Source organism: Aplidium turbinatum, chromosome 11 (assembly GCF_918807975.1).
Source record: "Aplidium turbinatum chromosome 11, kaAplTurb1.1, whole genome shotgun sequence".
NCBI lineage: Eukaryota > Metazoa > Chordata > Ascidiacea > Aplousobranchia > Polyclinidae > Aplidium > Aplidium turbinatum.
The window spans coordinates 15,614,429-15,631,136 of NC_137482.1; the positions used below are offsets into that span (position 1 = coordinate 15,614,429).

General features: G+C 35.8%; 1 protein-coding gene and 1 non-coding gene across 2 annotated transcripts; one reads left to right on the top strand and one right to left on the bottom strand.

The window, feature by feature from the left end:
- The first annotated feature begins 861 nt into the window (after window positions 1–861).
- Window positions 862–11,802, top strand: LOC145779258 (uncharacterized). The gene is made up of 6 exons (XM_082590799.1): window positions 862–1,027; window positions 1,791–1,839; window positions 4,597–4,848; window positions 5,991–6,095; window positions 6,820–6,941; window positions 7,557–11,802. The coding sequence occupies exons 2-6, from the start codon at window positions 1,798–1,800 to the stop codon at window positions 9,592–9,594; spliced, it is 2,559 nt and encodes an 852-aa protein (XP_082446925.1). The 5' UTR covers window positions 862–1,027; window positions 1,791–1,797; the 3' UTR covers window positions 9,595–11,802.
- On the bottom strand, window positions 10,642–10,748 carry LOC145780397 (U6 spliceosomal RNA). Its single transcript, XR_014290630.1, has one exon. It is a non-coding gene; the product is annotated as a U6 spliceosomal RNA (small nuclear RNA).
- Window positions 11,803–16,708: the final 4,906 nt, after the last annotated feature.

The following is a 16,708-nucleotide window of genomic DNA, read 5'->3' on the forward strand; positions in this document are numbered from 1 at the left end:
TAAGCTAATAATTTTTTGTTCAGTTTTGATCGGGGCCGTTTTTAATGTTGCATCAGAAGTTATTTCAGCAAATAAAACCAATGCAATTTCCCGGTGGTTGGACTCAAAATTGTCCTTGTTGTCCAAATCCAGGTGAAAATACTTTGATGGAAGGCCAAAATAAGGTCATGGTTTATGCAAGTGGGCGCAACGTGATAGGCCACTCGTACACAAACATATTACTTTCTATTGTACGACAAGCATCTAATTGCACAAATATTACTGATGGAATAGTAAATAATGATAAAACCTGTATTGATGTTTTTAACTATGGTATTTTTTAAAGAATTAAACAATCTTTGAACAGTATATACTTGTGTAACAAGGCAATTCAATGTATGCTGTCTGTTGGGATACAAAGAAGTATAACAGCTTTGCTTTTTTAAAGCCTACTGAACAAAATATGTAATTGGGAAGAACATTTTACCTTTAAGTAAAAATATTAAACTGATATCTGCCCTGCATCTGTGTTTTCAAATTTTCAGATGTAATTTATTGTAAACGGTTAAACAACCAAAGGGGCATTTTCAACCTAAGAATAAAAATTCTCTCAAGCAACCAATCATGCAATGAGTCTGTGGCTACGCGCACCACATGAATTTCGTCGTTTTTGTCTCATAAGTGGTTGACGTGATAACAGGTAATCAAATGAAAACACCTTTGAGAAAAAAATATTATTACACAATATGAGAAAAGAGTTCTTGAAGATTCACAGCCAATGGCCTCATTTTTTACAAATTACGGAGAAGAAGAAAATTGCCTTTGGGCAAAAAGATACAAAAAGGTTGTTTCAGCTGAACGAAGTAAATTCATACAGACGAATGTGCTAAACAAAACGTTATTTCCGTAAAAGTACGATACTACACGTCCTTTTTGAAGTGAAATTTAAATTCACTTATTTGTATTTTTGCAACTGTTTGATAAGTAAAAAAGCTTTTGTAGGCTGTAAATCAAAAAAAGAAGGAAAATACTGGAAAGCAAAAATAAGGTCAGTATGTAAATTGTTACAACCGTAAAGTTTGTTGGCAACATGTGTTGGGGGAGTGTATGGCCTACAATGCGCTCACTTACACTAAATAAATACAGGAAGGGTTTCAAAAAGGTCGTGTTCAAAGTGATGTAGATGATGCGATAGTTTTTGGAATTGCAATACGCACGAAGGCTAAGGGAGCATTTGCTACGTATTGTTTCTGTATGAAAAACGTAGACTACAATACAGTGCGTAACATAATAGTTGGGGAGAGACGCTACCCCCTTCTTTGTGATATGTTGCATGAAATAGCACAGTTGGTTAGCGCGTAACTTCGTGAACGAAGAAGCTTCAAGGTCAAGCAGCGCTGGTTCGACTCTCGAGGTGTGCTCTTGAGCAACGCATTCCAAGAATTGCTCTCCATTCAGCGACACCTTATGGATGGAATAATTTCTCGACAACAACACTTCAACAATCGGAAAACTTAACTCTGTCAGTCTCGGTAACCGACCCTGCGTCAAAAGCCTCTACAAGTATGCGAAACTACCAGGTATAACCCATCAAGGCTTTGTCAGTCCGAGGATAAAGATTCAAAACCAAAACTCCAAAAAAAACATTGGTTGATTAATTTTTATCTTTTTACCGAAGCGAAAAAGTCTTTAAGCTTATCGACATAAAATTGAATAATGCAGAATGGTTAATGGTTATTTGAAATTTAGTTTTCTAGCAATACATTTTGTAAAAGGTTTTAAGAAATTGTTCAATTTTTGGTTGTTTTTAGAAGAACAATGAAAGTCAAGACTGGCTTGTTCTTGCTCGTTCTTGCTTTGGTGAGTACCGGATATTACAGCATCATGTGATGAATTTATGTGACTCAAATTAATATTATCAAACGTAAAATTGATGCAATTATTTACTTTTTCATACGTTCATTTAGTTTTGTGTTCAGTTGTCACACTTTCCTTGGATACGCAAACATTTCAAATTTGATGGAAAATACAGATGTCAAAGAAAACAATTAAAGTTTATCAAACACTCTCAGCCTACTGCCTCTATTCCATTCTTCTCCTTCAGCGCCATAATGGAACAGTGTGATAACAAGACGTCTTGTTTATTTTTCTTGTTGGGACAATTACAATGATCAAAATGACGCAGTTCATACAACTACAAACATCTTCTCGAAAATGGTAGTTGTTGTGATAAGTTCAATTTTGGAAAGCTTGAGAATAGAGAAAACTGTTCGTTTTGTTACCTTATCGCAATCTTCGCAGCCTAGTTTCACCTATTCATTTGTCTGTTGAAAAACTATTAGGTCTAATTCACTTTCTGAAACTGGAATTTTTTGTGCCTTTTTTTGGTTTCCTGAATATGTCATTGTCGCATTCTATTTCGAATTTGTTACTACTTCTTGGAACGCCATTACTCTCCCAGACAACAAAATTTACGTCTACAGACGTTGAATCTTATGTAGAAATAATGGGTCTTGTTCCAACGTGAAGGAACCTACTGCCGAACGAAGGGGCACAATTTTTTTTGTAGATGTTAAACAAAATATCGTTTTGTTTGACGTTCTTGTTCTTTCGATTGTCGTTTTATCTGCCAGATTGATGACGTAAATGCAATTTACATTTTGTCAAGTCCTAATTCAGGCATGGCATTAATTGCACTGTTGAAAACACATCCGTGTGCTTTTAAGCGATGCCCAACCGACGGTTTTCCGAGACTGACACCAGTCGGCTATGCAGTTGATCATGTGAATCAATAAACGTTCAATCCTATGACTAAGAGTTGAATGCACCAACAACATATCTTACAAGCAGCCGACCAGGCTGATTGCCTAACTAGGTAATTAAAGTTCAATTTGAATGTAGTTCACCTGAGGATCTTTGAACAAAGATTCTAATCAGTGGATTAGAGCTAAATAAAGAAAAAAAAGTCTGTAAATGATGTTGTTAATCAGCTGATTTTCTTAATCGGTGGAAGATTTTGTGTTGGTGCATCTAACCCAAAAGGACATTTATCTACTAGAAAGAAAAGCGAGAACTCAGATTTTATAATTTCTGAGCGCCTTTAAATAGTTTTCAACAAACTCAGCTCATTAAAAAAGCATATTATTTTCAATACTACACAAAAGGTAGGCTACATACAGTAAATATCATAAAATAGGAACTTGGGTAAACTCCCACTTTTACATTGCGAAACCAAAATTTGTGATCGGTAACATTATAAAACGATTGTAATTCAGCATTTTTTACAAAATCGTTGTTCAGTTTAGAAGTTGACTAACCTAAGCAACCTTGTCTAACAACATTTTTCACAACACTGAAGCTATGGCAGGTTGTAAGAAAAGTACAAGCAATTTAGACCAAACATTTGGTGTTTGACGCACGATTTGACTGACCGATTGCAACGAACCCATGGCCGTTTATATGATAATTTGAGCCCCATGCCAATGAGATCATCAGGCCCTAAATCAAGGCACTATGCATGGTATCCAAAAATACGTGATGGTTCTTCAAATTTCCTGGTCCTTTGGAAAAATTATGGGCCCCTAAAATCATGCCGGGTTCGGGTCTAAAAGTACGGTCAGCAGCGCATGAAATCTTGTAAACTAAAATCCCGGTTAGATCGAGAGAGGAGGCAATCGTTCTTTAGCATTTCATTTCTATACACATCTTTTTCAAGCAAAGTGTACTTAACATCAGGCCCGGATTTAGGAAGGGGCATAGGGTGCAGGTGCCCCGAGCCCCCCTTTTGAAGGGGGGCCCCCCGACGGGGAAAAATGTGATTTTGTGTAATTTTTTCTTTTAGCCTTTGAAGTTTCTACAAAACGCTGTGCAGTGTAGAATTAATGCTACTGTAGACGTAGAAGAAGTCTTTCTCGCCGAAGGCGCGAAATTTTTTTTTGCACTGGGGGCCCCCCGATGTAAAAGTGCTCCGGCCCCCCCCCCATCAGCTAAATCCGGCCCTGCTTGACATTAGGGGATTGTGTATTTATCAACTCCATATTCTTTCTTGGTTTTGAGCGTTGACGAAGGTGAGCTGTGGACAACACATTTTCATGTATTTAAGTATTGCCTGGTCCTAGTATCAAACACAAGTCTATCGTTGCAGAAGCGATAGTGACCCTGCTGATGGAAATATAACCAGGCATAGATTTTTAAAGCAATGAGATTTACAAAAATCGATTTTCTTGCCAGGAAATTAATTGTGATACTTTTTCATATTACTCATATTGGCTTCAAGTAGGTTATACTTGAAAACTGATTACAGACACGAATCTTCTTGAGTGTTCCTGCAAATGTGCATAGCCTCCAGCGTTAACAGTTCTAAATTAAGTTTGCTTTGTGCACAACGTTGAAGTATTTTTTGCTATTTTTGTAAACTTGACAGCCATTGGCGGCAGTTAAGTCCTTTGCAAATCAGTGCGATCGATTTTTATTACACTGCACTTGGCATCGGTGTCTTTGCAAAAATCAAAGATCTCAATTCTATTAATATAAATGATGCAATTATTATTAGCCTTCGCTTGTAAGCAGTTCTGGTTTGATAAGGCTTATAAATTATTTTTCTTTTCGTATTTTCAGAGCAATTTGGCTCAAGCATGGGTGCTGCGAAACAAAGAAGATCCACCTCGAGCTATGGATCTCGAAGACCGCGCCATTGACGAAACTTTTAATCAAACCGAAGTATCAGAGGAAATACTCGTGAATACCAAATCTCATCCTGGTGGTTCCGAAAAACTCGACCATGCAGAAAAAGATGAAGAATTCAACGAGATGCTCGACAGAGCGGAAACTTATATCGGAGAAATTGGTGAATCTACTGATTCAATAGAGGTAAGTTTGTTCTTTGTTGATGTTATCATTGTGCTGGCGTATCAGAGGTTTTTCATGTCGTTTGCGTGCTGTGAACAAGAAATTATTGACATGAATTTCAGTAACCACAATATTGGATCATAAAGTAATGAAGCTGCAATGAAAATATTTACTAATAGGCATTTAAAAACTAGTAGATGATTTTGCAGTGCTTTTACCTTAAGTAGGAGAATACGAGATAATTTGTTTGAGATCTCACCCCACAGTTTTCAATGTAGTCAGCTTTATATATTATCAACTTTCCAGAGTCAAACAGACGTGACAAAAGCTTTCAATTTTTTTGCATCATTTTAAGTCACTTTAAGTATCATCACTTTTGGGCTTGCATGCTCAAAGCATAATTGTACGTTATAGCTACAAATACAAAAATTGCTTTGGATGAAACACGGTTCTAAATGCAGCATTGCAGCAATCACCGTATAAAACTGGCTGCAAGTGGAATGTTTGAAAAAGAATAAATAGCGTAAATTTTTCATGACTTTTCTATATTATAATTTTTCAAAGATTTCTCTAACCTTGTAGTGTATGTTGTAAAAAGAAATCTTTGTTCTATAATTTGGACCCTTTGACAAAGTTAAATATTTTAATTCATAAAATGGTTTTAAAAATACTGATCTTATATTGCGAAACAAATTATTGTTGCTAGAGATGCTTAATCATGCTTGTTATAGGCTTGGTACTTTGGTCTATCTGCTTCACAAAAGATGTACATAAAAATTAAGTCATCAATCATAAACTAACAACAAAAATATGCTGCATTTTTTATTTATTGTCTTAATGCAGCCAGAAAGTTTTTTTTGTTGAACATCATATAGGAAAGTGACGGAGTCATGGAGGGGCGATCGCCCTCCCTAAAACACAGAAAAATAACTTTATTTACGGTGTATTTGCAAGGTCGAATCAATGTAGACGACACATTATTATGATTTGTTAAAATTGCCCCCCCCCCCAAGTCTACTTGCTGGATCCATCCCTGATAGAGAGTTCGAATCTTGATCTTACTATATATTTGTTCTTCTTTCTTCATTTTCACTTATTGCAGTATCAAAAAGCAATAATTTTGGAAAAGGAAACTTTAGTTATTGTGATCTTTTTCTTATTAGGCCATGATCAAGTCAATCAAGCTAGCTGAGTTGAACAAGCAGACGACAGCAAAGGTCCCTGATCTATTTCTCAGCTATGGTGAACAAGATAAAATCGATGTTGAAGTAAGCAATGAATTCCTTTTTAAAACGTGGGCTGTAGAATTTTAGCAACACGAGGAACCATTATAGGCTATTGTAGGTGTATTGGTCTGTTGGAGCTATAGAGGATCAAGGATGATTGCATCTCAGAGACGATAAAGTATAATCCTTATATTTTTTATAGGATATACAGTAGAACTTGTTTGGACAAATTTTAAATGACTTTCAATAAACAAAAAATCAATTTGCCAAAAACTAATTTTTTAGTCCGTTTCAAGACATCCAACATTCAGTTTCACGAAAGCTTTTTTTAGCAAGTAACAAAATCTGCCCAAATGTATTAATTGTTATAATATCTTTGTTTAGTTTATGCCATGACTATGCCGGCAAAATTGACAAATAACTCGAACTCTTTCTTACCTGAGGTTATGCTATTATGCTAATGATCAATCTACAATGTCAGTTGAGTTTAAAATAAAATCATTTCCAATGTATATAAATGGCTTTTTACAGTAGCATAAAGTTTCTGATTGACTTCAATCAAAGAGTACCTTATAACAAGCTTTGCTATGTTAAATTTAATCTTACTGTGCCAAGCCAATATTAGCCCAGACATTTAGTCAGGATTTTATCAACAGAATAAAGTTAACAAAAGATTTTACCATTGCTAGTTTGACCCTGTTTAAATGTGAAATCCTTGGAGAACTACTAAATTTTCACCAACTTAATATGAATAACTTTGTTGTAGGACATGTATGATGTTGTCACCGACTTCTTAGAAGAAACTCTTGATAAAACTGAAGAAGTACAGAGTGAAATCGACGAAGCGTTGGAAGATCTAAATAGTACCACGGCCAATCTCCTTCCAAGGTACCTTTTGTTAGTAAAACGGCTTATTACAGTAAACTACCGCAGTTTGTTTTGGTCTGTTACTTTATTGAGCTATGGTCTTCAAGTTTTCTTGAAAGTATAGCATAATATGATAACATCAGCATAACGGTAGGTAGGCTACTCGCAAAAATTGCCAAAAACTATTGAAAAAATTTGAACTTCTAATAGGATTCGGACGGAAATATTTGTAAATTTACTAAAAATGTATAATATAAGAATGGACTTTTAAAATTATGAAATTCGAATAAAGCTTAAGCCAGTTAATATAGTCTCTAAAATCTTCTGCAATGACAGGTTTTAATGGTTCTTTGAGAGTTAAATGAGACAGAAGACCTTCAACATAAGTGACTAACTTATTAAGTCGAACAAAAATGATCTAACTTTAAAATTAAAACATGATTTTTGTTTTAAACCAAAAGTTTTTAACTTACATGATGTTTGATGTTAAGCAATTGTGGTTTTCAACACATAAATAACATGTTTTGGTTTTGGTTGGCTTCGTTGCTTGTTTGTGCAAAGGCCTTAAACTCGACAACCCGGCCAATTTATTTTGGCAATAAAAGCTCTTCATGCTTGTGATATTTGTTTTTGCAGGAATGAAATTCTGATATCCCTGCGGTCTGTTCAAACATCTCTTGCCAGTCAGGCGAAGACCTTAACGTCTCTATTTCGGCAAGTGGACGCGATGAGGGACAACCAAGATGGACCCGAATATGATTCCCACGTCACAGACTATCTAGAAGACGAAGTTGAAACTGATGAAGAAAACTTCTTATCTGTCGATACGGACGAATTGACTGATGGAACTGATGAGTTCTCGCTCGTCTACATGGGAGTCGAAGACGACGACAGTGACGATACTGATAACACTGATGATGACGATGAGGATGATATTACATCTGTTCATGAATCCAGTAATATTGATACGTTGCCAATTGTTGAGAAAACAAAGCATAACGAGTTAGAGTTAGACGAAATGCTTCCTTTTGCTGAATCAGTAAATGAAACGTCTGCTACCACCGTGGCCACTCGCGTTGGAAAGAAATCACAAATATTTGATTGGGATTTCCCAGACACTTCTGACTTGGTTTCCAACAATAAACAAGAGATGTTGGAAAATGGAGAGTTTGAAAGCACCTTGGATAGCGACCAAATACTAAGAGAAATAACTTCGATTCTGGAAAGCAGTTTTGTGGAAAATGAAGGCAGTGAAAATGAAAATATGGCAACCAACGATTTCGATTCAACAAATAATTTAAAATTAAATCTGCTTGATAAAAAAAATACTATACCAAATTCAGAATTAAATGACTCTTGGATTACTGTCGACGAACCCGAAGCCTATACTTATGATGATTACAGTGATATATCAACTCCTTACCCAGTTTATGAGGTTACTACTGTTTCTGAAGAGTACGAGGGTGATGAGCTTGCTGCAACAAGTTTTGAAATGTACGGAAACATGCCCACCATTGATTCTAAGTTATATGAAGAAACCACTCAACCAGATGAAATGATTGAGCACATCGATGAAGTGACTACAGCTGTGCCATCAGTTGTTGATCAAAATTTTTCAATTGATAACTCGGTTAATGGAGAATACCATTCCATGGATAAGTTCCTTGGATTTTTTCGTGATAAGGATACTTTGTATCCTCCTGATTCCAATACAGGAGAAAATCAAAATATTGACTTCATGTTTCCAGACACACAAAATGAAAATAACTTTGTTGATACTGAAAATTTGAAAGATAATATGACAGAAGAAGACAATGAAGATTTTGATACTCCTGTATTCAAATCGAAAGAAACAGAAGTTTCCCATCTACTTGGAGAATCTCCATTGGACATGGCTGATAACTTTGATTCGATGAACGAGCAGTATTTCTTGAATGCATTCGATTTAATGACAGATGACCAATCAGATGATCAAAGTGATGAAGAGTGGGAAACCGTGAACAATGAAAAATTGGCTCAACTTGCATCTAATTTTGATCCATATGCGTTTTTAAACAAGATAAACGTTAAGTTTTCTGATGAAGATGACTCAACAGACCTATTGCCCTCAGATGATGATGACGACATTATAATAGAGAACACAAATAACGTCTTTCCTGTAAACAAACCGGACACCTTTGAAAGCATGTTTACTTTGGATGATTCAGCTGAAGATAATAATCCCAAAAAACGTCCGCTCGTGGTGGAAGAGTGGACTAACAAAAACACATACAGCAATGATGTCAATGAAGACATTGCCTGGGACAAACCCGTGCTTGATGAAGACCAAATTATCATAAAGGATCAAGTTCAATCGTTTGGTCTACAAAACGATATGCTTGATTTAATAAACAATCAAAAGATCGAAGATGACAAGGTTCGAATTGACGACAATAGGTTGAACCAACAAAGCGTTTTGCTATGGTTTACAGCTGGGGTCTGTTTGGTGGGTGTTGGTGTGCTTATTTTGTTCATGAGCGTCTATATAGGGTTAAAAAGAAAGCAACAACTTCGAAGCAAAAATTGTTCGCATGTTCCTTACACTGTAATGGAAGATGAATACGATAAAGGCTTCGGAAGGCTATCCTTTTCAAAGCCGGTTGATGAGAAAAAAGTGTATAGCATCCAAGTGTAAAAGAAAGCAATGCAGTTGAAATCGTTACACAGCAAACATTGTTCTGTTGAAGAGTGCAGCAAAGGATCAACAAACATACATTCGCTTTTGCAAAGTCACTATTATTTCCCGGTTTTGCTATCTCATGGCCTTGAGAGGTACGGCTAGCTATGTCACGTTTTGTGAGCAATTTCTAAAAGGCCTAGCCTACTTCTGTTTTGTTGATCGTTTCAAAAGTAAACAATTGTAGTGTTTGTTCAGATTACTAACAGTTCGGGAAACTTGTTGTAGTTATTTTAGTTTTGTTATAACTTATATCATTTAAATTTTTTTATACATTAGTTTGATGAATTATATAGCACATCAATTTTTAGTAACTCGGCACTTACAGTAGGAGAGGTAGGCCTAATCAACTTTTTTTTCAAATCCAACTTTAGCTCTGGTTTTTACATACAATATCCTAAGACATCTGGTAAAAAGATTGAAATTTAATTTCAAAACTTTTGAAATTTTCGTTTAATCACGTACGGTATAGAGCAGGGGTCACCAACTGGCGGCCCGCGGGCCGCATGCGGCCCGCCACGCTGTATCGCTGCGGCCCGCGGAAAGTATCAGCGTACAAGTATAACCAAAAATACTTTTCTTGAGGAGTTAAAGAGCACGAAGGCAAAAAAATACTTTCCGGGAAGCATATTTTCGCTTTGCATGCGATTCCACCGACCGACCAATCAGATGATAGTTCTAGGTGGGGGTTGCTTAAAGTTATTCCAATGCGATGTCCAGCCACACCGTTCCAGTGGTTGATTAAAACGTCTGTTTTCGAAATTGCCTGTGAGCATAGGGTTGCTTATTGTTTGCAAATGTCATGTAAACACTAGTGTGCGTTTCACCGTTATTGTGTTTCTCGAGCAGTGTTCTCTTTATGCAAGTTTTTGTTGGAAAAATAGGTCGGTGTGCCAACTCAATTTATAATAAATTGGCAAAATATTATATATAAATTTGATAACTTTTTCTGATTGTATAATGAAAATATTTAGCTTTGTACTGCAAAATGTTTTTTGTTTTTAAAGAAATATGGAACGCTTCACGATTTTGCGTGTCATCCTTGTGCAGGGGCCGTACTAATCTTCTCTGTATCGTTCCAATTTTAGCATATGTACTGCTGAAGCAAGTACTGCAAAATGTTGTTAATCAACAAATTCTTGCCACGCTGATAAGCACCGCAAGCGACAGTTGTCTATAATCAAAGAAAGACGGTTTTATAGACTCTCACAAAAGGATGAAAAACCAACTCATTACTTTTTTTAGAGTGAAGACTGTTCATGAATTACGATAGAATTACGATTTTTCGATGATTTTCACAAGCGTTTGTTTCATGGTGCCTGGTTTCTTTTTCCCTGTTATTGGAGCCTATTTTTCGCTGATACGTTTGCAGATCACTATTGTTGCCTGTATTGCGATGTGTCAAACATTTCCTTGTTTACTGAAATTGTTAATTGCAAGATATCTTTTGTGAAGCGAAGTGACAACACCACTCTTGCTTGGCGATGAATATTCTGATGAAACCGCTCGCCTCGCTATAAGTGCGCAAAACAAGTGGCCTCGTTTATTAGGTATTGTTAAAAAAGTCAAAAGTGTTGTAAAAGGAGCTTGGCCTGGCAGTAGCGTTGTTCGATTAATTTTGTTGTTGCGGTATTGTAACATAAATATGAACAACATGTAACGCTGGATACTGGGTACGAAATGCGTTCTTTTCTAGCATAAGAGTCAACCTACCTAAAATTTTATTAGTGCGGCCCGCCACAGCTCTCCTTAGTGCCAAAATGGCCCGCATGCAAAAAAGGTTGGTGACCCCTGGTATAGAGTGACTGCTTTGCACTACAATGTTGATGTTTGCCTGAGTTTTCAAAGCTCTGCCTGCACACAGTGCTCTATTGGTGATGTTGTGCAAAAAGTTTTACCATTTTTGTTTGTAGTATAATCACTAATCAGGCTAAAACAACTGCAACAAGTTTTCTGAACTGTCGTAACCTCAACAGACACTACAGTTCTTTACTTTTGAAAAGATTAAGAAAACAAAAGTAAGCTTTTTAGAAGTTGCTTACAAAATGTGACATAGCTAGCTATACCTCTAAAGGCCATCGCTATCTGTATATTTTGTTAGTTGTATACTTTTACGTCAATTAAAATGTGTTTAATCTAAAAATACACTATCAATGAACATTTGCACTTCAGTAGATTGGTAATTTTTCATTTTGCAGATTGGAAACTTGCTAAAGCCGTCAATGTTATTTAGTAAAGATAGCACGTTTGTACCACGAAATTGAAAATAGTGTAGTTTTAACCTCACAATCTTAGATGCAACCTGGCACAAAAGTTAGTAGCCTAGTATTTGCCACGTTGACTTGAGATTGGCACTCGCCATGTTGTACATGGTGAGTTAAAACTTATGAGCCTATTCACGCTTATCCAATTGTAGGCCTATTCGTGTGATGAAGTTATGCCACTACAACGCTATCTGGAGCTTGACTTTCGCGTGCAGCAGCTGTGCATATTGTGCATTATGCAACTCACAAGGAGATTCGATTCTGACGTTTATCTCTAGGTTTTTTTTATGTTTTTGCGTGTAACTTTCTTTGCGTCTTTGGCCAACACACAATCCCAATGATGGAACATATTCATAAGCACGTTTGTGCATTAAAAATGTATATCACACATCATTCAATAATAACAATATCGTGAGACTGATTCAGGGACGTGTGAGCGCCACCTCGCCCCTCCCCTACGAAATCCACTAATGGCCCCTATTTTTTAGTGAGGGCACCTTCAATGTTTCTCAAACCATGGGTTGTAAATTCGGGTCAAAGTCATCAGACTTTGACTTCGCAATCTTTTAGGACTACATTTTTTTTTTGACTTCATAACAATGCAAAGAGCTATGGAGGTTGATTTAGCGCACATCCCGATAGCCGAACCAGCGCGGCTTGATCTTTTTATTCCTTTGTGCACAACGCCAGGTGTTCAACCAATTGAACTACCGCGACAAACTACAGTATCACGTTTTAGGATATGTTAAAGTGTTGTAGCGTAGTATTTCGGTTGATAACATTGCAGTTCTACAGTAGAATTAGAAAGTGCAGCGAATCAGTTTGGGCGCACATCAATGTGTATCCGAGAAATCATTGAACATTCATGCTAAATTCTTGACCAATCATCATGTACAGCCAGGATTAGCAAAGCAACAGGTCGTATGCACAAGATTATTCTTTCCGTTTCAGTTAGTTATTAGTTCTTCATTTAAGCTTGATGATAAGATTGTGTGATAGTTTTGTGCAACATTTTGTTTCATCGTTCCAACGTAAACCTATCAAATACGGTCGGTCAAAGATTTATATCACCAAGAAGAATTAGCGTTTTTATTTTTCTTCATTGGCTATACCACAGTTGCGTCGAAGAAAAGTTAAAATATTTTTCTCTACAGCTGCTATAGTGGGTCTAGGCTTAACTCAAGGTCATATCAATGATTTTGGAACTTTTATTGATTGTATTTTTTGTTGCATAATGTAGCCAAGTTTTACAGAGTAATAATTCTTTTAAGATTGGAAATATGATGTAAAGTGAAAACAGCACAGTTGTTATCAAATAGGGTTGGATTAGTAGGCCTACTGTGATAATCAAAAAACATACCTATGTTATTATATGAAGTGGATTGTGACATTCATTTGCAAATGAAAAGAATAGTAGAAATATTATAAAAATGAACAAATTATTATAAAATTTAATTGTTAACGTGTGCAATACACTCCATCAAGCCACTCCATCCATGCAAATAGTGGGCTTGTAGGCTATATTGTTGATAAACGGTGTGCACTGTGCATCCACCATTGTATTGTCTAATTGAAGACCTGAGTTGAAAAGCTACCGAAGTCTAAACTTTCGAGGTAAAGCAAGTAAAAGTTTTTTCAACGTAGTTCAATCTTTTATTTCTATGCACACACCAGCGAATGTTATAGTAACATTATGCCGTTTTTTAATCAAATTTTGCGTGGGGACAGGCAATGTCATACAACATATTTTTGGTAATAACTCAATTTAAAGTAGCCTAGGTTTACAACCCAGGTCTCAATTGGCGAATGGAGTTACTTTCTCATTCATAGACTCCATGTAGCTAAAATTTAACTATGCAAATGTTTACGAATGTATTATCTTAGTTTAATAAAAATTTTAAATTTTAAACATTAATTTAAAAACTGACACATTTATTTAAGACACAAAACATTTTGAAAACTTGCTCTTAAACATCAGTCTAATCAAAAAATCATTTCTATATGACGTATCTTGCATTTATATCTTTGTATTTTATATCACACATATAGCCTCTCATGTTGAATCGTCATCACTTAATTTCGATTACTTCATGCTCATTACAGTCGAAGAATGATGTGCACATTCGGCAAGTAAAACATGCTGCTGTTTCAAAATATAATGAAAGCTTGCGTTACATCAACGTAACTTCCTAAAACGTACAAACTACATAAAACGTAAAGTTGTTTTGAAACCTTACCGTGTGTCAACGTAGCTACTTCGTATAAAACTAGAACTTCACGTTTTACTATGTTTAAGTTTTCATACCAAAACTGGATTAAACCTAACACTAAATAAACTGGATATTTCTAAAAGTTTGCGCTACAAGTTTGAGTTTAAAACCGATGCAAAAACTTTATTTGCAATTGAAGTAAACAGTGAAGTCTTTAAATAATTTCTCGACCACAGAAAGATTTCAGAGATTTGTTTGTTGGCAAAGATTTGTACAGTTTTGTGTAGTCTGAGTGAATTTTTGATAATCTGTCTGAGATGATCCGCCAAACTGAAACAAATGGGCCCCTACAGGGCCTACACAATCGTGTAACATCCTCTGGGGACGGGATGCTGTTAATACGTCCCGGCTTATAATCCTCTAAAGAAACTTTCCGAAAATATTCAGCACTTACACACCTCGCAAAATCTGGCTTTGCACTGATTAATGAAAAACCACTGACTGTCGCTAAAGTAGGCCTATTGTAAGCAGTCCGTGGCTGTGAAATGATAAATGTCATTTAACCGAATTTAATAAAATGACAAAGTATCTCTTTTTGTTCCTTGGTGCAATTTTACCAAATCTATTTGTGTTGGTATTGTTATGGGAAGGATGGTAGACTTTACATATCAATAACATAAGAAAAAAAATGGCGCGGATCCAGCGTTCGAGATGATGCCATAATTTTGTGTTGACTTGATCTTAATCGTTACGCTCTTGTCCAGTGTCGATACACAGTCCCAAATATTCAGAAATTAGATTTGATCCAAGTAAACATTAAATCAACACTTAAAAACAAATAGAAAAGCGGCAAGGCAGGTTCCGTGTTCTATTAAAAACATAAGCTAAGCCATAAATAAAATCACCTCAGGCATAAATAAAAAAATTAAAATTAAACCATGCAGGTATGCCGAAAATAAAGTTACTGGTTTGCAAATAATCTTAGACATAGCTTTTGGACATTTTCCTACATGAATTTAAAGAATTTCTGAAAATCCATATCTAAACATTGGAAAACTGTTAGTTTCTTGCTTGAATCTTTATTTTCGGATTTAGAAAACCTCTGAAAAGTTGTTCCTGGCAGTTTCACATACTCGTGGAGAGTTTGCACCACTGACGCAGGGCTAGTTCACCAAACTGACAGAGTAAAATTTGTGCTTGTTGAAGTGTTGTTGTTTGTGAATTACACTATTCATCAGGTGCCCTTAAATGGAGAGCTGTCCTTGAATGCTTAAGCGTACACCTCTTGAGCTGAACCAGCGTTGTTTGATCCTAGCCGTATTTTTGTTTTTGCGAAGTCGAGCGGTTATCCGACTGAGCTGTCGGGAGCGGTTTCCTGACCAAGAACATTGCTTCGTTAACAAAGAAACTAAACATACCAATTACATATCGCGTAAAGGGATCCTTTCCTCCTCAAGTGTAGTTCAAAAGAAAAATGGCAACCGATTTAACTACTGGATAAACATGCCGTAATTGATATAAAATCTATATTATATTTTCAATATGGAAGACATGCACGATTGCACGTCTGCTGCAGGAACGAAACATTAAAATTGCAAAGCTTAGAAATGTTTCGTTTCGACACAAAAATTCCTGCTTTTATTTGGTTGCGAAATAAAGTTATTATGAAGATTTTTTCTGCCTACAGCAACAGCATTTTTCTTGTGAGCTCCACACGAAAAATAAAATACATTAAAATCTGATATGGAGAGCACAAAGTGCTGAAAAATTAAAAGTTTTCGACCTTGCGCCAAGGTCTTCGATTAATTACTAATTATTTTTGCCTAATATGTGTTCATCAAGGCTTAATACCGAAAAGAAAAATTCTCTGAATACAGTGATTATTCTTAATTTCCCTTGTCGTGGTTTCGGATAACAAGCGTTGAATTTCCCAAGTTATGAAATTTTTTTACTAAGTTTAATCTAAAATTATTTTTTGTAAGTTATTATTTTTGACATTGAAGTAACGCATAGTAATTAAAAACATATTAAATACAATTATTAAAGATATGTAGCAAAACAAGTCTTTTGAAAAAGGAAAAGGTAAGCTTGCATGAATACGTTCTCGCTTTGTTTGCAATTAAAAGGCCTCTCCTACTATTGTGTTATGTGCAAATCCAGGTAATTGAAAATTCCCGTGCTCCCCAATGAAGCATTTTCAAATTTTATTACTTCGCGATGCAAAATTCAGTAAGTGTCGTCGCACTGAATTTTGTTTGCTTCTATTTAAACCGCCATTTCAAGATTTCTTACCATATCCCTTATAACAAAATAGTGCAACTTTAGAAGTAGGACTACTTTTGTTTTACCTCGAACAGACCTTTGTCAACAAGGTAAATGCATCGTCTCAACTAGCAATCATTTGTTTATGCCATAAAAGATTAACCAAACGTTTAAAAGTGTCTTTGCATAAACACCTCCGCAATGCTACATGTGTTAATGAGCTCATCAAGAGACAAAATTATTTCTATCACCTTGGTTGCTAAATCGATAACATTATTCCAGTAGTAGCACCTATCTCATCTCACATAGCCTATCTTAATCGGCAAGGCTAACTAA